The following is a 27374-nucleotide window of genomic DNA, read 5'->3' as shown; positions in this document are numbered from 1 at the left end:
ATGTAATATTTGTTTTTAAAGATCACTCTGCTCCTGTAAGTAGTTAGGAACCGTAACAAGAAATGAAGAATAGTAACTAATGACAGTAACAAAATTGATTGAATGCTACCACATGCCAGGCTGTAAGCCGAGAGCTTTTTTACACGGATTAACTCATTTATTCTTTTATGACTTTATTTATTTATTCTAATTTTTTAAAAAGTTTTGGCGGCTCTGGGTCTGCTTGTGAAGTCTTTCCCTAGTTGCAGTGCGCGAGGGCGTCTCTTGCTGTGGCACATGGCTTCCCAGTGGGCTGCCCGGGCTTCTCTTTCTTGTCGTGGTACGCAGGCCCTGGAGCACACGGGCTCAGTAGTTGTGGCGCATGGGCTCTCTAGTCGTGTGATAGACCCTGCAGCATGTGGACCTCTCTAGTCGCGTCTCGAGGGCTCTCTCTAGTTGGGGCCTGCAGGCTTCGTTGCCCCGTGGCATGTGGGATCTTAGTTCTCAGTTGTTTCGTTACTGAGTTGTGTCCAGCTCTTTGTGACCCCACGGACGGCAGCACGCCAGGCTTCCCAGGCCTCCGCTGTCTCCCCGTGTTTGCTCAGATTCATATCCATTGAGTCGGTGATGCCATCTAACCATCTCATCCTCTGTTGCCCCCTTCTCCACCTGCCCTCAATCTTTCCCAGCATCAGGGTCTTTTCCAATGAGTTGGCCCTTTGCATCAGGTGGCTGAAGTATTGGAGCTTCAGCATCAGTCCTTCCAATGAATATTCAGGGTTGATATCCTTTAGGATTGACTGGTTTGATCTCCTTGTTGTCCAAGTTACTCTCGAGTCTTCTCCAGCACCACAATTTCAAAGCATCAGTTCTTTGGCGCTCAGCCTTTTTTATGGTCCAGCTCTCACCAGAGATCAAACCGACGTCCTCTAATTGGAAATTAGATTCTTAACCAATGGGCCACCAGGGAAGTCCCCTCATTTACTCTTCATCACAACCTTATGATGGAGCTGGTATGATTATATCTATTTTCCACATGCAGAAACTGGTTTATGGAAGTCAAGTCTTATGGCTAAGAGGTGAACAGTGGAACAGGATAGAAACCCGGACGGACAGTCTGGTTCCAGAGACCAGGCCATCAACCATTGTGCTGTCTGCTGCTTCTCTGTAACATGTAGAGCATTAAGAGCATCTTTTCTGGGGACAGAGAAAGTGGGGTTTATGTGCCACCTGTTTTTAGCTTTTGCTCTTGCCATTATCCAGAATACTAGTGAATTAGGTAAAAGGACTATGTTTACGTAGACCTCAAGAGTTCTTGGTTTTGCAATGTTTAGTATTATGTGTGCAGTTTTTGGAATTGTATATAATTGTTCTAGTAGTTCAAAGTCATGGCTTTTAATGTGATTTACAGGCAAAAGGCATAAAATAGGTAATCGTGAGTCTCATTCAGCTCAAAGTGTGTCAGACATAAAGGAGTTTTTGTCCCATCTGTAGGTTAAAATATTTTTATTTCAACTCTTTGGGAGCCTTCTGCCAGTACAATTGAGCAGATCATCATACAGCAGTTTGGGTTAGACCAAGTGCATCTGTGTCTCTGATCTGATGCTTTCTCTAGAATTTGTGGCCTAAAACCTTGGCACATTAGACTTTTAAGCTTTGGAGCCCTCTTTGTGACTCATTGGTGGTCAGATCATCTTAGTCACAAGTGTAAACAGACTGGCTCGTGTTCCTAACCAGACCTCCTTCGGAGAGTAAACCATTTCGTAGAGACTGTCTTCACCCTGACATCATGTTTTCCTTTCTGTTTTTCAACTAGTGAAACGGGTCCCTGGAGCTTCTGAGTATCCCATCAAAGACTTGAGCACCCCTCCGAATTCCTCGGGGAGTGGAGGGAACGTGGGCCCTGCCGCCAGCCCCACCAGGAGCAGCGACATGCTGTACCTGATCGTGGGCTGTGTGCTGGGTGTGATGGTGCTCATTCTCATGGCCTTCATTGCCATGTGCCTGTGGAAGAACCGCCAGCAGAGCACCATACAGAGTAAGCCATTCATCGGTGTCTCCTTCTCTTTTTTCTAAAGATGGGTAGAAAAATATTGTCAGAATAAATATTGATTTCTAACACGTTTGTGCATGAGTGTCGTGGGATAGAACACATCAGATGCTCTTCATTCGTGGAGATGACTTTAAGATGGTGCTAGCTGTCAGCCAAAATAAGTGGAGCATCAAATTCAATTGCCCAGGAGAAATAAACAGCAAAGCCCAAACTAAGCAGGTCTCTAAGTAAATAGCTGACTCAGTGCTAGGAAACTCTGGTGGCGTTGGACCACCAAAGAGGCTGAGGACTTGAAGCGTGGAGCTTTGGAATTGCTGCAGGAACCCCTCCGTACTGCTCCAGATCTTGTCAACAAGGAATGAAAAAGGCATGATGGAAAGGAAGCTAGTGAAGACTGTTCTAAGTTACTGTCCTGGAATGACACAGATGAAGACACCACACTCCTGACTCGGTGCTTCATGTACCAAAATAGCTCCAGAGTGGTGTCCCACCCCCAAGACGTGTCCAGGAGCTCTGGAGCTGTCAGTGATGGCGCTGCAGTAAAACATATAACCTAGAACCCTCTTCCCTTTTCTTTCCTCTTTTTTCATCCCCTCACCTTCTTACCATTCGTCTTCCCCCAGCTATTATAAAAGAGGACAGTCAGATCAGAGGCTTTAGTCTCTGCTGGGAGGAAGTATTTCAGTTTCCTCTATGGCCCCAGAGTAAAAAGATGATACAAAAGCAAAGACCCCAGCAGTGATAAGCGCTCAGCAGCTCTTAGCTGGTTCCTGCCTGTGGTCCCTTTTTAGTGAACAGCTCAGGGGGGAAAAGCGATTTATTTTTATCACCTTGTTGCCTTCCAAGAGATGGGCAGGGTGAGAAGTGGTGGAGATGGTGATGGTGGTGCCAGACTGGAAGAGCTAGCCATCTTTTGGGTCTTTTTCTAAATGGTTCTGATGTCATTGACTTTGATTGTGTGAGAGTGCGCTAAATCACTAAGAGTACTGATCTGCTTGTCTGAGCAAGATTAATCTGGCTAAAGTTACTTTTCTTTGTGACTTGATGATATGTTGAAAGATGGGAAATGGCAATGTTCATTGATGGAAATGTCCATTGAGTCATTGATTCAGAAGATAGTCATTGTGGCTCTCGCCTGTGTGCCCTACACTGGTGGACAGTGCAGGCATCATGCCTTCTTCGTGTAGTTTAGTGGAGAAGAGAAGCACTGACGGGAACACACGCGCTGTTAACACAGCTTAACAGGAGGAGGGACGGTTCCTCCAGTCTTGGCACTGTCCTCCAGTACCTTTGAAGAACTGATCAAAACTCTGACAACAAATCCTGTGCAGTTTAGATAATATACATTCTAAAGAACATTTCACGTTTTCTAAATATATCTGGTAGGTGTGCTTCTGGAAATCAGATATTTGAGGCAGCTATGGAAATACTTTTAATGTAAGGAAAGGGAATAATTAGCCTTTCATGCCCCACAATTTCCAACTTGGCTGTAATAACCAAGGACCTGTATGAATAGTGAATGTTTTCCCAATCACATCCTTTTACTTAAGTGGTGTTTATTGCTTTTTGAAATATTCTACCTAAAGTTAGCCTTTTGCTGGTGTTCCATACAATTTCTTTCAGCACTTTGAAGCATCGGGGAATTTAAACACATTTTCTTAGTGTTGCCGGTACTTTGATAGTTGCAACTTGCACAATTTATTCATTCTCCTTTGAGCAATTTCTCTCTGGTTGATTTCTCTTCCCATTAGAAGAGTCATAACTAACTCATAGTTCCTGGCTGCCTCTACACCGTTAAGGAAATAACAGTAATAACTTGATTAAAGCAAATCTCACAAAGAAGCTGTAAGTGAACACTTTTTAAGAGTGTATTTTAGTACAGTTGTAGTCTATTAGGAATTTAATTAATAAAACTTCCCGAACAAGAAGAATTGTCTCTTTCAGTCCCTTACCCTTTCTGTTTGTTTGCTTTTTTTGTTCTCTCTCAACAGAATACGACCCACCAGGCTATCTCTACCAAGGGTCAGATGTCAACGGGCAGATGGTGGAATACACCACTCTGCCCGGCACAAACCGGATAAACGGAAGTGTTCATGGAAGCTTCAGCAATGGCTGCTCGCATCTGCACCATAAAGTCCCCAATGGAGTCAGCGGGAGCTTAAACGGAGGGCTCTACTCCGGGCACGTGAGCTCTCTAACCAGAACACGCGTGGATTTTGAACATCCTCGTCATCTAGTGAATGTAAGAGACCTACTTATAAATAAAAGCCCCCTGTGCCCCACGATGTCAGGGTGCGAGAACATGGTCAGCACACGTGCTTTTCCCAATAAAGAAACCTCACAGGGTCACTGGTGTAGCCTGTGGCACCGGTAGCCCCTTGATCCAGACATCTTTGGAAGCTTTCTATTATCAAGCAGTAGTTGTATTCATCAATCTGAATTGTATCTAGAGTTATTTAGCACTGAAAATGCAGGGCCAATTATAAACAGACTGGAAGTTATTCTTGAGATGAAGCGGAAATACTATTGGCCATGGACCAAGCCACATAGTTTAAATGTGATTTATTTAGAGCAAAGTCTAAAAGCTTATACGCTTAGAGGACTCAGGCAGATCCTGAAATTGAGTGAAACAAGTTGGGGATGAGACGGAAGTAGCAAAGGTATGGGAGAGCCATGTAACAGCAGCCCTGGGGGGCTTCCCTGGTGGCTCAGTGGTAGAGAATCGCCCTGCCAATGCAGGAGACATAGGTTCAATCCCTGATCTGGGAAGATCCACGTGCTGCAGAGCAACTAAGCCCCTGGGCCACAACTGTTGAGCCTGTGCTCCAGAGCCTGGGAGCTGCAACTGCTGAGCCCACGCAGCCTAGAGCCCATGCTGTGCAACAAGAGAAGTCACCGCAGTGAAAGCCCACACATCGCAACTACAGTGTAGCCCCCGCTCGTTTGCTGCAACTAGGGAAAAGCCCTTGTAGCAATGAAGACCCAGCGTAGCCAAAAAATGAATAGATAAAATTAAAAAAAAAAAAAAGAAGCAGCCCAGGTTCAGCGCCTGTTGTCCACACACCTTGTGTGGCCAGGTCTTCTGAATTTTCACATCTGTAAATCCAGGTGAAATCTAGATTTTTTACATGTTGGCAACTAATTCCACTTTTAGAAGAAAGCCTTGCATGGGCCGTACACAGCATGGCTGGGTACCACCAGATTGTCACTTCTGACCTCCTGTGAGGTTTTCTTCATCTGTTTTGCCCATGTGTGTTTTGTGGTTGGCTGTAAGATTTTTATATTTTATAAGATTAGTGTTCTCTTCCCACAAGGAGAGATAAAGCTTTAGTACTACTTTATCTCAGTGCAGTGTAAGAGACCCGGGCTCGATCCCTGGGTTGGGAAGATCCCTTGGAGAAGGAAAAGGCAGCCCACTCCAGTATTCTTGCCTGGAGAATCCCATGGACGGAGGAGCCTGGCGGGCTATAGTCCGTGGGGTCACAAAGAGTCTGACACGACTGAGTGACTAACACTTTCACTTTCAACCAGCTGATATACTTTCATTTTTGAAATGGGAATAGAATGACTAATGTATTTTAGATTTGTACTGGTTTAAGAGATTCTCTGCACCAGGAAGCTTGATTTATTACATTGCTTGGATAGTCAGCTACTTTATTTTCAATCACATAAATAAAATGTTTAGTTGATCAAATTAAACACTCATTTACATTTTTGTCATTGTTTCAATTACAGATAAATCTGTCATAACCTACAATGTGCTAGAAATGAAGACGTTTATAGAGATTTTTTAAAAAATCTTGAACAGTAGTAAAGATTTATTAAAATCTTACCTTTGGAGACCAAAACTATGATATATATTTGTATCTTAAAGCTAGAAATCTAATGGCTTTCCTGTGACCTAGCTTTCATATGTTGTAGAAAAAATATTTAATTTGCTTTAGTACATCATTACCAAAAGTGAATAATGATTTCATTATTTTGTATGGAAAGACATGGCTTATATTCAGACTTTCTAAACTTTTTTTTGTCACCATTCCTAATCCAAACTACTAACATTGTCCAAGAAATTGAAGGAGAGAGCATTACCGTTTGAATAGCACATGCTGTTTCCATAAGAAAAAAAAAATAAGTCTGATGTTTGCTTTAGTATTTGAACACAGTACTTTGTGTTTTTTGAACAATGAGTTGCTATTTAAATAATAGCTGCCCCAGTAAGTGTGCAGTTTTACATGTTATCCTCTGTGATCTTAGCTCATTCATTTTCTTACTCTTCTGGATATGTGGACATTTTTAAAACGCTTTTGATCATAAAATGATTGAATTAACTTTAATATGTTTGGTGAGTCCAATAAATATGCTATCCTGTAGGTTCTTAACTTCAGGTTTTTCTACAGCTTTGGAGTTTATCCTCCTGGACTGAATATAGCATAGGCATATTCTTTCTCTCTCTGTTTTCTCAAAAGCTCCTGTTGCTAGTTGGATCAGGAATGTTGCAAAGAAATTTTCAGTACTTTTGGTTTGCTTAGATTCTGGCTGTTGTTATGAGATGAATGGAAATGGAAAGTATTCTGGGAAAAACAATTGCCTGAACTTTTCCTAACCTTGAGGGCCTGTTCTGGGCTTGGGGAGCAGTGCAACAGCCTCCTCCACCCTTATCAAATTCAGCTCTGCTGTTTTGCTTCTGAAAGCAGAATTTTGACTCTGACCATGAGGCTGATTCAAGTCTTAACCCGTTTTGAAGAACTCTTGCCATTGTATATGTCAAGTGAACATTTTACAGTGAGGTATGTGTTAATCTGGGCATTTTTCTTAATTGCTGGGCAGTTTCCGCCAAAAGCAACAGCACAATATTAATACTCCCCTCCAAGTCATCGCTGGCTGAGAATCTACTCCATCTGGAAAAATATAACATGTTTTAAGACTTCATGGAGTCAAGTGAACAACCTAATCGAAATAATTACAGGAAAATGAAGATGGGTTTATCTTGTGACATCATTCAAACAGATTTCCACCCTGTTTCTCCAGCTAGCATCCCATAAAAATTTTCCATGACTGCTAGGAAAGTGAAAATGAATAGGAGCTTATAACGTATAGTGTATTTTGGGCCCATTAGATTTGAAACACTGAAGGGAAATGACTAACCTTCTCCCTTCATTTATTTCCCTCTTTCCAGTACAAACATACATGCAAAAACCCATGGTGGTTGAGTTTGGGGAGAACAGTTTTAGTATTGTGCACAACCCCTGTGTGAATATAGGTAAATGGTGATAAAGATAACATGGTTCAAGGAGATGGTTAACATATACCACGTAACCATTTGTTGTTGATGTGGCTTTGTTTAACTGTAGAGATGATCTGATTTCTAGTCTGTGACACCTTCAGCACTCTCTTTTTTCCTTTTCCCTCCACTTCCTTCCTGACAAGGGTGGTGGCCTGTACACAGCAGTACCTCCGGCTGACCCGATGGAATGCATCAACTGTCGAAACTGTCGGAACAACAATAGGTATGCTGGTGTGTATTTGCAAGTTGTGAATAGGGGTGTGTAACTCCGTTTGTTATTCTGTGTTCAGCAGAGAAAGTTCTTGCAGTTTTTTACCTAAGTTATGTATAAATCTCAGAGTATGGAGTCTTAGGTTTAAGGCTGTTACTCAGTTGTTGCCCCAGCTTTACAATTGTTAAAGCTTCGTGCTTTGGTTTCTTTCGATATATTGACAATATAAAGGCTGTATTTCTCACTGAGATTCTATTAGAAGGTTTGATCTTTTTGAAACCTTTAAATCAGTGTCTTTCTCTTTATATAGACTTTATCTCTTCTCACATATTCTATTTTCAATAGACTTCTCTGTGCTGTGTGATACTTTCTACTCTTTATTGTAGATGACAGCCTGTTTGAATGTCGGGGGGAAAAACCCTGTGTGTGTGGTAATGTTTTTTCATGGTAACATTGCCGAAATTTTCTTATCAGGTTGTTCAATTTTTTTAAAAAATTCTTAAGACCTTAAGATAATTAATAATTAAGTAGCACAAGCTTGCTTTCTTTTAATTTCTGGGTTTTTTTAATTAAGGATTATATGTGCTCATAATATTTCAAACAAGATAGGAATATGTAGAGTGACATATACGTTTAATTTCTGACAGAATAGTCAGAAAGCTTTCATGCTGCTTCTTTATATATTAATCCTGAAGGATTATCAGATATTTTGTTGTACTAAAGTTACAACTGTCGGAAATCTCAGTTCTTTCTTTTACACGATGATGGTGTTTGATTACATGGTCTCAAAAGTCCTTCTCAGCTCTAAAACTCTGCAATTTAGAAATCATATTACAGTTAGTACATAAAATACCTGGAGTATTGGACTAGAGTTTGGATATTTCATTAGTGAAATGGGATTTGACCTATATTTTAAAAATGAATTATGAAATTAAAAGTTGCATTTGGGAGCTATCAAAGCCAGAACTTAAAGAAGGATCCAGTCAGCCATTGAATTAAAATTACATTGTTTCATCTTGTGTTTTGAGAGTTGCCAAGCAAAAGCAATAAAGCTTCCTAGAGATTTGTTTTTCATCATTTGCTTAACCCATTTTAGGGTTTCTGTATTAGCAAAAGCCATCTGCCTGTTTTGTGTACCAAGATTTGCTTGTCATATTTTAAAATGCTGTATGACCTTAACTAAACTTTAAGATGCTTGTACCAGTAAAGCCACATTTTTGTCCAGAGTTTGTCAAAGGCTTTATCACAACTTGTTAGGAACATGCTAAAGAATCGGTTAAGATAGTTCATACGCCCGGTGAGTAATCAGATGGATTTAATTAAAACACATTCTCAGTGGCTTCTGTGGCCAGCAGCAAATACGATTCAACCCAGACATTAGAATGACGTAGCAAGAAGACCTCAGGTCCAAGAAGAAATCAACATAGGCTTTGCCGCTGATTAAATCTATGCTCTTGGGAAAGTTAAGTAGTCTTTCTGAGGCTGTTCCTTATCTGAAAAACAGTGAGTTGTCCTAGATAGTGTAAAATTGCTCACAATGTACTCTGATTATAGCTTTTGGTAATTTGCTGCTAATCATCTTTATAATGAGGTATCATATCCTAGTACCAGAAATATATCCCATTTCCTTAAAAGAATCTGAAAGGCTTCTGCCATCTTGTGTTCACTGCCATTTTTGTTTATGTGAGCTTGTGTGTGTGTGTGTGTGTGTGTGTGTGTGTGTGTGGTCTTTGGGGTTTTATTATACATGGTTTTCTCCTTTAAGCCAATCAATATTTCTGTTGATTTTCAAGTTAGCGACCTCTTGTATTTCATGTTTGGGGTTTTACTTTTATCTGGAAACACAGATGAATTCTCTGCAGCCTTAGAAAGCCAGCATCAGTTTCTCCCTGGCCCAAATATTCTTCCTATCTCAGAATCTACCGTTTTAGGGCAAACCTTCAGTTTCCTGCCTGGGCTCCGAGGTTAGCCAAGTGGCTCACCTGGCTTCTTGGAACACTTATGTGATTCTGACACAGATTAACATCAAAAAGTACCTATCTTCAACTCTGCAAAATTGGAATCATTAAATCTAAAGGTTTCTGATTCTTTTTAACATTGTAATTAAAAACAGGCATCTCCTCTCAAGATCCTCAAGATGGCAAAATTTGTAATAAGCTTCAAATACTGAGAAGTAGATGATATATCTTTTATTCCCCCAAATATGCACAATTTTAGACAATTTGCACTTCTAAAATATTGACATTATTGCTAAGAATAAGCTTGCATTTCCTCATGCCAACTGAAAAGGGTATGTACACAAAAAGAAGCATAATGTCAGTTCAGCTATATGAGTGTATCAAGGGGGCATCTTAGAGTTTTTGGCTGTTCAGGCAAAATGAACATTTATTGAGTACTAGCCAGGCATTGGAGTTTCCAGGCAGAAGGAATCAAGTCATGGAAGGAGGAAAGATAACACTTACACGAGGGTAAATAGTCTAGTTCAGTAGTTATCAAGCTTTAGCGTGCTCTAGAGTTGCTTGGAGCACTTGTAAAAACCAAATTATGAAGCTCTATTTCTAGAGTTTCTGACTCAGTAGATCTAAGGTGGGGACTGAGAATTTGCTTTTCTAGTGCATTCCAGGGGTGCTTATGTCTGTTTGTGGGATCATGCTTTGAGAACCACTGGCATAATTTGGCTGGAGTAGCCAAGTAGTGAGTACTCATGAACCCCTAACTCATTTTATGAGCCTCTAAAGAATCCCCCTGCATTGCAGGAGACCTGGGTTCGATCTCTGGGTTGGGAAGATCCCCTGGAGGAGGGTATGACAACCCACTGCAGTATTCTTGCTGGAGAATCCCCATGGACAAAGGAGCCTGGTGGGATACAGTCCATGGGGTCACAAAGAGTCAGATCGACTGAGCAACTAAGCACATGCTCCACATCAGGGGCGAAGTTCAACCTCTCGATAAAGTGCAGTACTCGTGCTCGGTCATGTCCAACCCTTTGCGACCCCGTGGACTGTAGCCAGCCAGGCTCCTCTGTCCATGGAATTTTTCAGGCTGGAGTGGGTTGCCATTTCCTCCTCCAGGGATCAAACCTGAGTCTCCTGTGTCTCCTGAATTAGCAGGCAGATTCTTTTGCCATTAAGCCACCTGGGAAGCCCATCACAGATCATAAAACTGGAAAACCAGACTGAGTTTATATCATGGATGATCCTTACTGTCAGGGTTTAGTAGTTCATTTAATCAACATTTATTGAGTGCCCACCACATAGTAGGCCTCCCTCCAGAGAGGTAGCAGTTAATAAGAGGGAGTCACAGTCAGAGCTTGAAGTATGGTGAGCAGAGTTTGAAGAAGCACATTGAATCTCATTGTGTTATATTTAAGGAATAGGAAAAGTCCCCATTGTTTCTGTAATATAAAACATAGGAGAGATATGAGATTTTTGCCTTAATCAAAAAGTGGGGGACATGGGTTAAATGTTGAGACATGCTGGGCTTAGTGGCATCGTGATTCTTTTGAAGATGTTTGAGAAAGGGAGCCAGCGATGCAGAGATGTGTTTAGGCTGGTTAGTGGTGGTGGGATTGGAGGGAGGAGACCACTGTGACTACTTGTGTAATGAAGGCCTTAGCTTCATGAAAGGAATGAGGCTAGAAAAGGAGAGCTGAGTTCGATTCTAGAGTTAGAACTTTGGGGATTAGCCATTGACTGGAATGCACTGATAGCAATCTAGGAAAAGGTCCAAATGAATAGAGAGTTTCAGATGTGAATGGCCTGGTAGTCGCCACGGTGATAGTCATAGAAACAAGAAACTTAATGAAATGATATATTGAGGGAAGGTGATGATATTGGTTGGATGTTTTTAGAGTTTCAAGTGCCAGTTAAACGTCTAAGTCAAGCAGACAGATGAAAATGCTGGTCTCGAGTTCAGGGAGTAGATTGGGACAATGATCTCTATATTTACGAGTCATTTGTATCAAAGTAATAGAACTTAAAGATGGGTTGGACGTTTTGAAGTTCTCTACCTACATGTAAAAGTTGACCATTTTAAAGATATTTGGTGGTGGTAGGGGGGAGATTTTTGTTTTATCAATAAGACATTTATTTGGAAATGCATAAGTATGTGTATATGTATACACACATATATACAGAAATTGCTGTTTTTGTAGGATAAAAATGTTTGAATACCACCAATTCCATATTGCCTAATAAGACAAAGTTTGAAAGGAAAACAAATTTAAAAATCAGTGGATATACTAATGGAGACCGTGATTATTTTTATATATTTAACTTTTAAAGGCTTTTATTTCTTAAGTATTTGAAGTAATTAGACACTCTTTTCATAATTCTCTCGTATTGTTATTATTTTTTTGCTTACTGCCTTGACATATTTTCAAAGAGATGAGGCAAGGGGTGTGATAAAATCAGGAGAGTGAAAATTAAAGAGGATTCAATCATTCATCATTCACTCAACAGACATTTTTTTGAAAGTCTTTTGTGGACCAGGTGCCGAGCTAGGTCCCAAGGCTACAGCTGCAAACAAAATGGGCATTGTCCTTGCCCACTGAGCTTATAATTTGATGGGGAGACACATCTTTTTTCAAAATGGCATAAATAAATCATAAAAATGAATAAATAATTCAAACTGGGTGCTTTAAAGACAATATAAAGAATGCATTAGAAAGGAAAGACTTCACTAAGCAAGTGGCACCTTACGTGAAGAATTTGTAGAATTAGGTCAAAGAGAATAGGGATGGGTTTAAAGCTTTCCAGGCAAAGGCAAGGTACTATTTATGCAAAACCTTTAAGGCAGAATACTGAAATCCTGGGACTTTCCTGGTGGTCCAGTGGTTAAGACTGCACTCCCAATGCAGGGGCCCTGGTTCAATTCCTGGTCAGGGAACTAGATTCCACGTGCCATACTAAAAGATCCTGTGTGCCCCAACTGAGACCCAGCACAGTCAAATAAATAAATATTTCTAAAAATAAATAAGTAAATAAAAAGGGACTGCCCTGGTGAACCAATGGTTAAGACTTCATCTCCCAATGCAGGGAGTGAGGGGCATGGGTTTGATCCCTGGTTGGGTAGCTAGGATCCCACATGCCTCGTGGCCAAAAAACCAAAACATAAGACAGAAGCAATATTGCAACAAATTCAATAAAGACTTTAAAAATGATCCACATCAAAAAAAAAATCTTAAAATCATTGGTAATAGATACTTTAAGCTATAAAAAGAATGCTGGAATTCTTACGGAATCAAAGAAGGCTAATGTGGCAGGAACGTAGTAAGGGAAAGGGTCAGAGGTAGATGAGTGAATTAAGACCATATGGAGCCACAGTTGAGTCAGCGAAGGCTAGCATGACAGAGCACTCTGGAGGATAGAGTTTGGAGACTCCGTTGGATGGCACAAGAAAGGATACAAGGGATCAGTTGGATGGCTGTGGCAGCAGTCCAGGTGAGAAACAGTGCACTAAGATAGCTATAGTAGATGCAGAGAGAGGTAGGTGGTTTGGAGAGATTTAGAAGGTGCAATTTTTTTTAAAAGATATGAGGCCGCTGAGGGGAAGATGTCAAGGATGGTGTCCAGGTAATTGGATGTAATCACTGAACGAGGAGACACTGCGGGAATACACATAAGCCCGTCCACCCCTCACACACCTGGGAGTCATCCCCTTCAACCCCAGTGGTGCTTCATCAAACTCACCTTGACCCAGGGCAGGTCTCTTACTCTACAGATTACTGATGAGTGAAGAATTGATGAAGGCCTTTCCCCTTGGAATCTACCTGCCCTGTATCTTGCCGCTCTAGCTTCCCCCCCTGCCCACTGCCTTTTTAGATTTAAACTCGAATGTACTTCTTGGAGTGGCCTTTTAAAAAGCAAGTCATTGCTAACCTTAAGGTCCTTTTATCATCTTTCTATTTCAGTAATAGAAAACTTTGCCTTTCTTAAACTGGCATATTGACGTGAAAATTTGAGAACAGGTCAAAGGGGAGTGGACTCAACAGATAAGCGTTTGAGCAAACTCTGGGAGATAGTGAAGGACTGGGAAGCCTGGCCTGTTGCAGTCCATGGGTCACAAAGAGTTGAACACAACGTGGCAACCAAACAACAAAAGGGGAGTGCACACGCTAGCATTCTAGAGTTTTATTTGCTTCTAGGGCTTTGGTAGCATTTGTAGAGGACAACCCACTCCAGTACTCTTGCCTGGAAAATCCCATGGACAGAGGAGCCTGGTAGGCTGCAGTCCATGGGGTCGCTGAGGGTAGGACACGACTGGGCAACTTCACTTTCACTTTTCACTTTCATGCATTGGAGAAGGAAATGGCAACCCACTCCAGTGTTCTTGCCTGGAGAATCCCAGGGCCGGAGGAGCCTGGTGGGCTGCCATCTATGGGGTCGCACAGAGTCGGACACAGCTGAAGCAACTTAGCCAGCAGCAGCCTGCTCACTGCGTTTAGTCCATTTGAATGCTTTTTGGGTTTAAGAGTTGCATGTAACGACTCACTACGAACAGCTGGAAAGAAACATATTTAATGTAGCTTTGGGGGAGCCAGCCCCCTGCATGAACAACTCAGTTGAGAAATCCTTGTGCATTGCAAGAGTTAAACAGATTTTAATCAAATAAATCAATAGCTTTCTACTCTTCTCTCTTCAATTCAGAAAACAGTAGTGCAGTTCTGGATATGTCATTAAATGGGGTTTGTCAGTTGCTTGGCTAGTTTAATGGGAAGGGATTGACATTAAATCTGCTCTGTTTACCATCAGTCTTGATAATTTGTAAGAGAGGACACTGATGAAATTCACAGATGAATGAACTGAGCGGTCCCATCAGGAAGAAACAAAAATTAACTTTAAGTGTCCTAGAGAGATTGGAAATGGGCAGGAAGTTGCCAAGTAAAAATCAACTTGGAAAAATGTATATAATCCATCTGGGGAAAAAAGTATGAGCTATACATGGCTGGTGGTCAAGAGGAGAAATAAAACTATTGGGAATAGTGCTTTAGAAAACATAGATATTATAAATGACCTCCAAGTTTTTATGTAATGATCACCTTAAAAGTCTGAGTATTGTTGGGTTTGAAGGTACTCCTTCACCAACTTGAAACCTTCCACTGAATCAGATATACTCAGATAAACATAAGTGTGTAGAGATGAATGTGAAAACATTCCATTATAATAGTAGATCTTTTAGGTGGAGGGTTTGGTTTACCCAATTGGTTTGTGAAATATGAAAACAACTGCTTATCTAAAGACAATTAGACTCTGCTCCAGCAGGTTAATTGGTTATGATTCAACCCATCTCCTATCCCTGACCACTCAGCTACTTCCAAACTAGCCATAAAACCAAAGGAAGGAAATACACAGAGCCCAAGATTTGGATTCTCTACCATCTATGGTAATCTCCCTGATTCTCTAAGAAAAATATTCAAAAAACTGTGTCTAATTTCTTTAATTGATTGGTACCTTCCTTTTGGGGGGAAGTGACTTATATTCTGTTTTTGATATGGAGACCTGATCCTTTTGTCAAGGAGTCCTGTGGTTAGAGGAACCTGGTGGGCTATGGTCCATGCGACTGCAAAGAGTCGAACACAACTGAGCGACTAATACTCCCTTTAAATACATGTTGGGTGACTATAAATGACGGAATACATTACTGAACGTGGCAAGCTCGCTCACTCTCTCACACACACACAGTCTTACAAATAAAAGACCAACTCAGGGATCAAACCTGCAGCTCCTGCATTGCAGGCAGATTCTTTACCGTCTGAGCCACCAGGGAAGCCGGAGATGGCTGAGTGACTAACACCAACATGTATTGTCACCTGTTCTGTGACAGCCACGAATAAACTAATTCCCAAAAGGAAACTTCCACTGCATGGCTCAGGTCACTGCAGCCTGTAGCAAAGAGTGTATGGTGAGAACAGAGGACCTCCATGGCCCTAGAGGAATGTCATCAGGGTTCTGTTGCAGGGTAACTGATGACCTCCTCAAGATAAGGGCCAGGTCAGCCAAGTGACAGGCACAGTGGCAAGAGGAAACAGCAAGGGTGAGGTGAACATTAAAGCAAACCGCCACCAAGACGAGACGGTTTCAGGAGATATTCATGGAACACATTCATGAAAATAAGCATCACCATCCAAGAGGTTCGTGGGTAGTTAGTCCCTGCCCTCCAGGGATAATCAGAAGAGGAAACTTAAGGCAACATGTATACAATTATCTAATCACAGAAATTCTGTACATAATCATGCTTAACAAATATTCAACTATGTAATCAGAAATGGGATACTTCTCTGCAAAACATTCCAGAGGTGCTATGTAGTTTTGCTGGAATGTCCAAAATATGTTTAGTCAAATACTAATGCAACGTATTCTTCTAAACAATGCTGAGCTACTATTCCAGTTTCTTATTTCTTAGTGTGTGCTATTCAGATGGCTGCTTCAAGAATATTTTATTTTTTATTACACTGTAATAGTCATTCTCCTATCTTCTCCTTTGGTCAGACAGCCCTCTCCTGTTTCCTGAAAGATACCTTAGTAATAAACTAACAGGTCCCAGACCACCTGAATTCTTGCAAAGCAGCACAAATCTTTGTATGTGGCAAGATGCACGGAGTTCTGATTACTCAGTGTTTTCAAACTTAGACAAAGTCGTTTCATTGAGCTAGAGACAACCCATTGAAAACTGTCACTTCACCTTAAGCCAATAATAACTGCAACTGAAAGATTGAGAAGCCTAAGATAGATAAGAAAATACAAACTATTTTAATACAAAATAGTTTAATACAAAATACAAACTTTGTATCATTTAAACTGTGAGATGTGCATTGTAAGAGCATGTTAATAATGTCATAAATGTGCAGACATTTGCCCTTTTCTCTCTCTCTCACTACCTGTAGATTTGGGTCTCTTACATATATACAGGTACTATTTTTGTAGTAATCTGGTTGCTTTAGAAATTTTAATTAAAGCATCAGTAAATGCTTTAATTAAAGCATCAGTAAAATAATTGTTTCACTTGTTACAAGCTTAATTACATTCAGAACAGGTATCATGTTTCTTTTCTATAGACTATGTCCTCTGTGTTTATATCTTAGCACGTAACCCCCAGGTTAAAGCCATTTTCATGCTGACCCATGCAGACATCCAAAAATGAACTAGAAGTAATGTGACTCAATTACTTATATTCGGCTTTCTACATCAGTGGTCCCCAGCGTTTTTGGCACCAAGGACTGGTTTCATGGAAGACAGTTTTTCCATGGCCCCAGGTGGGAGGTGGTTTTAGGATGATTCAAGTGCATGATGTTTGTTGTGCACTTTATTTCTCTTGCTATTACATCAGCTCCACTGCAGATTATCAGGCATTAGAACGCGGTGGTTGGAGGCCCTGCTCTATGTGGTTAATTACTGATAATTATGAATCAGGGTTCACTGTACTAGAACATTTTAAACCAGTTTGGTTTATCAGGTTGAAATTTGGGTAATCATCACTTTACCAGTCCAACTCACATGATGATTTTACTGTCAGCACCACCCTGATAATTGAGACTCAAAGTTTGGAATAAAAGTATGCACTGAAGTGGTTTTCTATATCACTTACCTGAAAGATAGATGCTAAAGAATATCCAATAGGAAATTGTACTTTTCTCCTGCTAAATATCTGTGATTTCTTTTAAAACATATGTATTTAGTTGTTAACTCCCAGCTCATAAAACCAGACGACAGTATCAGCTCTCTAGATACTGTTCACAGTAATTGGCCCTGGCGCCTCTATCCTCACCATCCTTTGGTCCTGTGCCATCCGTGTCGTTCACCTTCGTTATCACAACAGTGCTGTATTTTTTTTCCCCACTATGAAGGAAACTAGTTTGTTCATTTGGAAAATGTGAAGCCTTGGCACTTGTTTTCATCAGTGAAGGCAGCATCAGAACCACATCTGCCATATTGTAACAGCTCTCAGGCTGGTAGCCAGTGTAGCGATCAAACATCTGTGAAATAAAATGTTCGCAAAAGTGCTCTACACTCAAGCTGTTAGACTGCCCTTAGAGGTCCTTTAAAAATCTCATCCTTTGCTTTAAAGAAATGAGCAGGACAAAAAAGAAACGAAAGAGGGAGAAAAAGACAACAGAAGAATTGAAGGCATCTTATCTGGTGAGTCTTCATTATTTTGTGTTAACATTATGAAATTTCATTCCTGTTAGCTCTGTGAAAGCCAGTTATTAACTTACAGTATCTTGTTTTTTAGGGAACTGCCCTGGTGTTTCAAAATCTGGCGAGTATATTTTTTTCCTACACCTTAACTTTACTTCTTTAAATGAAAATGTCTCTTTCTGACCCGATCCTTTTTTTTTTTTTTTGTCTTTCAGGTTTCAGGTACCTTTGTATTACTTCCAGATTCCTGCAGAGAAATGGGACATTAAGCCAGAAGCTCATTTTGTTTGTTTTACATCATGATTGGGGATTTCATTAAGTGCCTGACTGTGCTGTGTCTCACTGATCTAAGAGCTTTCTCTGACACCAAGGACAGACATTGCCCATCCTCCAGAAGACTGACATTTAAGTCAGATAACTTTGAAGTCAACAGATAGAAAGAAAGCTAACCAACAGAGCCAATATGAACGAGGACAGAGATCATTTCTATTGTGGTACAAAAATCTTCAGGGGTAAGTATATGATTCATTCTCACTTTTAATCTATGTGTCTTAGTTTTGGGTGTGATCTATTATATGATATCTTGACCCGTTAGTTTAGTTGTTGCTCTTTGATAATAATTTTGCTTGCTTACAGAAAAGCTTATTTTAAAAGTGTGATGTTCGATGTTTATTATGTATCCATTCGCCATTTTTGCTGAGGTCCTACGATATGCCATTTACTACGTGCTTGGCACTGGACATGGTGACCTCAATTGGAGTCTAACACGCATTAGTAGTGTTATTACTTCCTAGAACAGCAAAATATTTCAGAGCGTTTTAACTGCAGTTTCTTCTCCAGTGCTTTCTTATTTTCATCATATAGTTTAATTCTATAAATATTTAAAATCTTTTAAGACAGTACAGTTTCTGTTTTTTTGCAATGTTTATTCACAAGTCCCAACATTATCTTTGTTGCTATTCTCTCCTTTCTTTTTTTCAGTTGATTTTTATTGGAGTGTAGGTGATTCACAATGCTGTGTTAGTTTTAGGTGTACAGCAAAGTGAATCAGCTATACGTATACACATATCTGCTCCTTTTCAGATTCTTTTCCCTGGGTCACTGTAGAGCACTGAGTAGAGTTCCCTGTGCTATACAGTAGGTCCTAGTCAGTTACCTATTTTATATATGATACTGTGTATATGTCCATCCCAATCTGCCGATTTCTCCCTCCCTCCCTGTCACTTTCCCCTTTGGTAACCATAAGCTTGTTTTCTACATCTGTGGGTCTGTTTCTGTTTTGCGTGTAAGTTCATTGGTACCTTTTTTTTTAGATCCCATATATAAGTAACATACGATATTTGTCTCTCTCTGACTTACTTCACTCATATGACAGTCTCTGTGTCCATCTGTGTTGCTGCACGTGACATCGTCTTGTTTCTTTTCATGGCTGAGTAATATTTCATTCTGTATATGAGCCTTTCTGTATGCCTCTTATGTCTCTTAAGCTTCTTTATATATTGTCCATCCTTTTGTGTCTTCAGTCTGAACACACTTCACGTTCACTAAACCTCTGGTCATCTGTGCTCAATTTCCACTTAACTCCATGAACTGAGCTCTTCATTTAGGTCATTCTATTTAGTTTAGAAATTCCAAATAATAATTATTGTTAGATGCTCAGTCTCTGTTAAAATTCTCCATCTTGTCACCTTTTTTCTTGAATATAATCATCCAGTTCTTTTAAAGTCATTGTCTTCTAATTCAATATGAGCATCACTTATTTTTCTTTTATTTCTGTCTTCGGAAATGCCTGGTAATTCTTTTTTATTGAATTCTGGACATTGCGTATAAAAACTCCTAGAGGCTCTGGAAGATGTTTTCTTCCCCCAGAAAGTATTTGCGTTTGCTTTTGGCAGGCAATTAGGAAAGGACCAGATCATTTTAACCCACTTAGAGACTGAGCTGATTTAATGCTGAGTTTCAGGTCTTTTTAAAAGCCTTGTCTCTTCCTGCTTCACTGTTATTTTCACAGTGTAACCCTTCAAGGGTCTCAGTTAAAAGCCTGGAGTGTTTACTGGGCCTTTTCTCTTTGGCAGACTCTGAACTCTTAATTTCTGTCTGCCCAGCCCCGTGAAAGTGCCAGAAGTTCTCCTCAGTTCCTCAGCCGCCACTGCATGCTTGACGCCTCGGTGTTCCATCCTGCACTGAGCTGGGCAGATGCCTTGTGAGGACAAGTGCTGCTGAAATTCACATTTACCTTCCTTCTGGAATCTTAGCCGCTTAAGTGCTGGGTAGCTCTCTGATGACTCCAATAGATTTAAACGCCAATGTCTCCATCTTTTTTTTTTTTTTCAGTTGCTCTTGGCAGGAGAGTTGTTCTGGTATAAACTAATCAGTCATAGCCAGAAGCCAGAAATGTAATTTTTAAGAATTATTTTCAACAAATCATGGTAGTCATATAGATTCCCTTGACCAGAGATATTTCTGGTTTTTGGAAATCAGAATCTTTCTTCCTCTCTAATTATCATCTAATGTAATTTCCTCAATTATAAGACTCTTGAGTCTGAAAGAGCATGGAAGGATACACACTAGTCTCTAGTTGGAATGCAGAAAGCACCTTACTCTCATCAGCCATACAGCCCTAACCATCTCAAAGCTGAGTGCTCCCAGTGTCTTGTATCTTCTTACGTTATACTTACTACACTGTAGTATAACCATTTGTTTATTCACTCTCCTCTGCTAGACTGGGAGCTGGAACCTGTTGTATTTATATTTATATTTTCAGTGTCTACCACAGTTTCTGACGTTTAGAAGGTATTCACATGTCACATGCTTTTAGAATAAAGGGTTCTTCTAAGTAAGTTTTTTTATACAGAGATATAATATTCAGTACATTCTCACTAGAAGTAATTTGAATACAAAAAGATTTTTCCAGGAGTTCCCAGGTGACCCAGTGATTAGGACTCCGCACTTTGCACTGTCGTGGCCCAGGATTCATTCCCTGGTCAGGGACCTAAGATCCTGTAAGCCACATGGCAGGGCCAGAAAAAGAAACAAAAAATTTCCCCCTGACATTGCCGCACATCGTAGGTGAATACCCTGTTTAGACTCTGTAGTTTCTCATGAATTGAATACATTCAAGAGAGTTTTCAGATTCCTTGGGTATTGAGACAGCGGAAGAGACTCGTGAAAAGATGATAACACGGACACTTCTAAATGGATGTCAAGAGGTCTGTGTTTACCTTTGTCGGCATCCCAGCATCCCAGGAAAAAGTTTAAGTTCAGAGTTCAATGAAATGTCCAGCAGACCCCTGAGGAATGCCTTGCTCTCCTAGAGTCATGGTCTGCTAGCTCAGTGCTTTGATTCTGACTCCAACACACTTTCTTCCATATCAGTCCTTCCTCTACTTTTTATTGCCTTAACACTTGCATCGGAATACAGATTTTCTTTGAATCAGGTATGTGTTTTTTCTGATGGTGTTAAAGGTTAGGATTACAGTCATATTAGATTACACTGCAGTCACGTTTCTCCGTGCAGATGAATACCTAACAGACATACTTTGCTTTCATGCCAGATGACTGGTATCTGGATTCTACTAAGTGTACAGTCGATCTGTTCCTCTCTTTGAAATTAAAGTTGAACGTATTTAAATTAAGGATTTGGTTTACTGACAGATATCTTATTCTCTTTCAGGTTCCAAGGCTTCAAGCTTAGCATTTGTTATTTCTGGTAACTAGAACCAACAGAGATGCTGGTGACAGCTGTGTGGACTTCCCTTTCCTGATTTTATGTTCCAGAAACATACTATCCCATGTTAAAAGGCTGGAGGTCCAAAGAATTCTTACCTTTATTCCCTAACATGCCTAACTCGAGCACACTTCTGTATTTCCTACCTAACCTTCCCGACCAAAGTCACATAAAATGTCTTCACTTTTCTCACTCCTAATTTTATAAATAAAAAATATTTTTATTTTATATGTAACTACTTCTGGGTCTCCAGTCTCCAGTTTCTATTAATGATGGAATAGCTAATCATGCACAGGTAATAATGATGGAATCTGGGCAATCTGAAAGTATTGTAGAGTAACAAGAAACAGGCAGGAACTGAATACATCTAACCTTGAAAGACAATGGGTAACATTTGTCTGTGGGTTTTTGCCTGAGGACATTCTTCAATCTTGGATTAAGAACACAAACTGAAGGTGTTGAAAGATGGAGTTTGAGGTCAACAGAACAACCAGAAAATCAGAGGGAAAAATCCAGTTTAAAAAAAAAGTTACATGTGAAAAATAGGAAAAAGTGATACTTACTCAAGGGAAGAAAATTGTCAATAGAAACAGACCCTGTTACAAATATGCTCAAGGACTCAATGAACAACACACTGTGGCTTCACGTGGGGAACTTCATCTTAGAAATAGAACCTGTAAAGATCAAATGGAAGTTCCAAAGCCGAAAAGCATAAATAACTGGAATGGAGAATTTACCGTTTGGGCTTAATATCAGATTGAAGACAATAGAAGAAAGAGTCAATAAACTAAAAGATCAATAGAGATTATCCAATCTGAAGAACAGGAAGAAAAAATTAGAGAAAACACATATTTTGGATGAAGACAGGAGACAAAAGTAGGGCAGAATTGAAGTGAATGTTTAGTACTAATAAATTCTGGCAATTAATTCTGCAAAGAAAAAAAAATTGAAAAATAAACAAAACTTGGATTTTGAATGTCTAGTTCTTATAGTGTGTCTTCCAAGAATGAAAGGGAACATCGCTGGTTTCAAAACTGTATTTTTGTTGGCTTTCATAAGGTCATTTCTCTCATGTGGCCGTAAGTTTCTCAGCTTTCTGCCCTTTTCCTCTTTTTCTGCTTCACTCCTTCCAGCATGAATGGCCTTTTCCTTCTGTGTGCTATATTCAGGAGCTAGTTTATTATGAAAGACAACTTCTAACAGTGGACGGAGGCAAAGGGTGCATGTGATGAGTCAGCATGTGCTGTTCCATTATTCACTGGTTTGCATTTTGATGCCTTCTCCTTTGTATTTCACTTTAATTTTTGAGATCTTGCTAATTCAAATCATAGTGAATCATTTAGTTAATTTTGAGCACCAGTCTTCCTTAAGAATCTGTGGATACAAAATACCAAATAATATTTCAAAGTAAGTGAATTTTAATTATTGACGCCTCTAGACACAATTCTGTCTGTTTTGGTTTACCCTTTGTAGGTGTTTCACCAAAACCAGCAGCACTTTCAGCAGCAGCCCCCTTCCTGTGGTCCCAGTGATAGCACCTTATCCTCAAGACGGTTTGGAAATGAAGCCCTTTGGTCATATGAAGATGCCTGTGTGTCTGGCTTCCACCGTCCCCGACTGTGTTCAGCCACCTGAGGAGGGCATCAAAGAGGATGAGACACCAACACCTGCTCAGCCGATTTGCTGTCAAGACAGTAGAGATGGGGCCAGTTCCGATTGTGTGGAAGATACAGCAGAGTTCCACAGAGGTACAGCAAGACATTGTAAATCTCAAGTTTCTAAATAGTCTTCAGTTAACTAAGAACTATATCAGGAGAGATGATGCTTTCAGAACGTTCTCTCTGTGATCCACTCATATTTCTTAGATTATTGCGTGGGGGTATTGGATATGTCAATAAAAGTTGACTCTGTAAAGGATTCTTTGAAATTCTGGGGTGTTTGGGGATGTTCTTTTGTTGGCGTTTTTTAATTTTTTGACCGCACTGCACGGCATGTAGGATCTTAGTTCCCCAGCCAGGGATCGAACCTGTAGTCCCAATACAGGGAATCTTAATCACTGAATTGCCAGGGAAGTCCCTGAAATTCTGTGATACACATGCTTCATCTCTGATTGTTCATTCTATTCTATTCTGGAAAATAAATCCAAATAGGCTTTGATTCAGTTTTGTACCTGAACAGTAGACTTGCTAGAAGGGTGCATTTCGTGATCCTAGGCTTCTTTTCTCGTCTGAGTTGATTCTGAAGTTGTAGTAGTTCTTGACCATGGTTACTTGGGGGCTTTAAAGGGGTTTGCTGTAACCCTTAGATGAATCATGTCACTGTCCATGAGAGCTAAACTTTATTTTAAACCTCTGCCTCCCTCAGATTCAAACATAAACATAACTGGGCTCTAATTTTGCTCATGGTTCTTTCTTTATTGCTGAAGGTAGTGTTTTTAGACTGCTTTGATAAAAATCAGCCTTTCTCATTTCATAGTGCTTCCAAACCTTTGTTTTTCAGGAGACAGCTGTGTGCCTTCAGAAGCTGAGAACAACATTTTAAGTTGGAATCCTCTTGTTTTGCCACCTGTCTCGAAGGACTGTACTGAAAAGACACTGTGGTGTCCTCCTGGCACTCCTGTAGACAGTCCTCCAGGGGTCCTTCAGCAACCCCAGGAAACCTGAGGATGCGGCAGTGCTCCGTCACGTTCCCACTGCAAGCCAGCAACTGCGAAACAGCCCTGGGAGTGGACTGTGTGAAGGACATTAGTTCAATTCAGAGAAAGAGCGTTATTTATTTTTTGTTGGTAGTGATGTCATATGAATGTATCTTAAAATGTGTGCCCTTTTATGTTATTTATGCCTTAAAAGTTTCCCTCCCTCTTCCTTCCTCCCCCTCGTCAGTAAACAACCTCGTTTGGCACAGTTTCAATCACCTGAGACCGTGTTGTCCAAGAGCCTCAGCGACAGTAAGAGCCCCTCCTGCAAGGATCCTACCTGTTGGCTGATTCAGCTAAGAGGGAATTGCACAGGCCATTTGGGAGTTTTCAGATGGAAGGCTTGTCTTTCACTATTGCATTATCAGACTGTCTGAGAACATTGGAAATCAACCACAGTTGTAACACCTGATGTTTATAATAGATGTCTTGTAAATTTGATGAGTGCCTTCCACGGAAGTGAGGGTTGACCTATAGGCTGTCTGCATGTGGGCACAGGTTATGTCCAGTTTTCTAGGCAGTAATCACAGTGTTGTGGACATGACGGAGGTTAAGCTGGTCTGGTTGGGTTGTTGTAGAAGGCAGAAAGGGAGCCGGGACCAGAGAGAAAAAGAATGCCTTCAAACCCAGTATCATTTAAAATCACACTTATTTATAACATGGTTACCATGGGGCTCTTTTTGACTGTTTCTAAGAGAAAAATAAGACTTTCAAATGGTGACTAGAAGAGAAAGATCCATATTTTAAGAAGAAAGGGAAGGTTCCAGGTGGATCATCTTGGCGGAAGCTCTCCTGTTAGTATAGGAAGTATCGTGGTGCAACACCCCCGAAAAATCCGTATTTTCTAAGTTCCAGCTTGGGCAATACCTGAAAGATATGAGTGTCAGAAAAGAATCTGGAGGTTTGAAGTTTCCTGACATTTTTCCCGAATGTCGTCATTGTAACAGGCACCTATAGCTTTGATTGGCAGAGCTCGTAAATCACAGTTATTGCTGCCTCTGAGTGACAAGGACATTTGCAGCTGCCATTGAAAGGCTTTTCTTCTGCACGTCTGAAACAAAACAACACAGCACTCAGTGTATTTGATGGCTTGACTCGAGCTTTATGGATCACTGTCCTTTTTTGGACTGTGCATCCCTTTAGGGAAAAACAAAACAATTCTCTTTATGGAGAGTCAAGCGATTCTAGCATAAGTGAAAATATTTTTACAGTTTCCCAACAATTGCAGTAAAATAGAGTAGAATACTGTATTAATCGACTTCCTGTGTAAATGCATCCATATTCCCTTACATACGTCTATATATTTTAGAAATAGAACCGCTAGTGGAATGTGCCGTGTGAGCTGGGTCACTATGCAAGGATTACTTGGAGTAGAATGTAGTGGATACAGTTTCATAGTCAGGTACCACGGATGCTCCAGAGTCAAATTCTCCATTTCAGACATCCACACCTATAGTGTACTGGATTTATTCTTCATTGTTGCCTAGATGCACTTAGCTTTGGAGGGAGTTAGCTGCATCCTTTACTTCTGTGGCCAGCAAAGGACAAAGTCCTAGCACACGGAATATGAAAACATACCCTGTGTCTGCCAGTCAGGTTATAGTGCTACACTCACAAAGGGAGTTTCAGAAAACTGGGGGGTAAGTGTTTGTAAGCAGTCATTTTGATTCAGGAAACAGAGATGTATTAGCGTGAGCCTTAGGTCATAAACTGCTTTTAAAGATTGAGTTTGAATATGGGATTTGTCCACTAGGAAGAGAAAAATGACTTTAATTGTAGGGCAATCTCGTTGTGGACTGCTTTATTTATATTATTAGTAACGCTGTTTTAAGTGTTATCCCTTTAATTGTATTTTATTTATAAAAAATGCTTTTATATATTGAGATATATAAATATAAATATATATATATATATAATTGCCTTCATGTTTAGGAGTTATGAGTGCTCTCTAACTATGAGTTGTTCTGAACTTTTATGCTCTGCACATTTACCCAAAACAGTCCTACCTAATGTTACTTGCCAGGAAGTCAGAGGACAGGACAGCATGGGCGATGGCTCTAACATTTGTGAAGTTACTGTTATGTACCAGACTGCTGGTGCTTGCTACTACTATCTCAAATCTTCCTGTTAAGACACAGCTACTAAGTAGGTGATAAAGTCCCCAGATCACACGGGTGAGCCACAGAGCCTGAATCTGAACTTATCTGGAGCGGGAATCTGAGCTCCTGCTTTTCCAGACTGCTTTCCAAAACCATTGCGGTTCACTCTGCTGATGGAACCCGTTCTGTAAGCCCCCGGTCCTCCCCGCCGCAGAATTCCTCCAATCCTCTAGCTCCACAACTAGAGAGGCTGTCCCTGTGCCCCGCGGGCAGAGCTCTGAGCTTATTACCTGGTCTCCTCCGAGCCCTCCTTACTCCCCGTGACCCCCCTCCCTTCCTACCACCCCTTCCCCGGAAATTTGACCTTCTCTCAGCGTGATAGTGATCCTGTAATCCATCAGACCTCTTCACATCCCTTCTCCTCTTAGAACTCTGTGAGTCTTTGTTTTAGCATCAAACTCCCCCTTCTGCTATATCATTTCTCTAGCTCCTTTTCTCCCCCCTTCTTTTGGTTATGCACTGATCCTCTGATGATGGGCGCTGTACAGAATGTAAGTGAAATGGCAATGTTTTAAACCTTTTGAAGTGGTCTTTAAAAACAAAAGGCATTTCTTTCTGAGTTTTGTTTTTGTCAAAAGAGTCTGCGAAGACGGATACAGATTACTAAGCTGATCGTGACGCAAGTCTCATTCCAGCTACAGGACTGCCAAGAAGTTAGCCTTCTAACTGGATTTCACCTGTCTTGCTCTCTCCTAAAGCAGTGATTTTCAGATGCATGTTTTTGTATCATACTGAAAAGTATGTTTTATTTTCCTTAAAGTTGTAATATTATGTTTGAAATTGTATATATTTTAAATGATGTAGCTTTGACAGGTTTTATTTGGTCGATATGATTTTCTATTAAAAGAGAATGCTGCTTTCATGTAGAGTAGCTCATGAAGATGCAGTTCTCTGATGCTCCCTGTCTGTGTGAAGCTGCTTATAGCCTGTGGTGGAGATGGGTGCATGTCTTTGAAATATTTTGGACGTGTCCTTCCTTAAAAACCTCCTCTGCGCAACTTAGAGTCAAGTGAATTAATCCTTTCTGATCTGACTGCAGAGATCCAGGCCCTGAAGAAAAAGGATCCAGGACAAATACATTATGTGTGGCTGGGAAAATATCTGCAGCAAGGAGCTCTGTCAAAGCAGAT

The 27374-nt window shown here is 40.5% G+C and overlaps 1 protein-coding gene across 2 annotated transcripts in view; it reads left to right on the top strand.

Annotated features, from left to right (window-relative positions):
• Window positions 1–26635, top strand: part of CDON (cell adhesion associated, oncogene regulated) — a 98556-nt gene extending 71921 nt beyond the window's left edge. Inside the window, exons 17-22 of one of the 2 annotated variants that reach the window (XM_070365274.1) lie at window positions 1796–2017; window positions 4024–4274; window positions 7460–7539; window positions 17593–17663; window positions 17758–17784; window positions 17879–18174. In XM_070365274.1, coding sequence (XP_070221375.1) covers window positions 1796–2017; window positions 4024–4274; window positions 7460–7539; window positions 17593–17663; window positions 17758–17784; window positions 17879–17982 — 755 coding nt within the window. In that variant the 3' untranslated portion in view covers window positions 17983–18174. Of the gene's footprint in view, window positions 1–1795; window positions 2018–4023; window positions 4275–7459; window positions 7540–17592; window positions 17664–17757; window positions 17785–17878; window positions 18175–22863; window positions 23139–23889 lie in introns of those variants that run through there. The other variant, XM_070365273.1, reaches the window with a different exon arrangement.
• Window positions 26636–27374: the final 739 nt, after the last annotated feature.

Source organism: Bos mutus, chromosome 29 (genome assembly GCF_027580195.1).
Source record: "Bos mutus isolate GX-2022 chromosome 29, NWIPB_WYAK_1.1, whole genome shotgun sequence".
Taxonomy (NCBI): domain Eukaryota; kingdom Metazoa; phylum Chordata; class Mammalia; order Artiodactyla; family Bovidae; genus Bos; species Bos mutus.
Note: the sequence above shows the minus strand (reverse complement) of the source record. Positions and strands in the feature narration are given on the sequence as shown.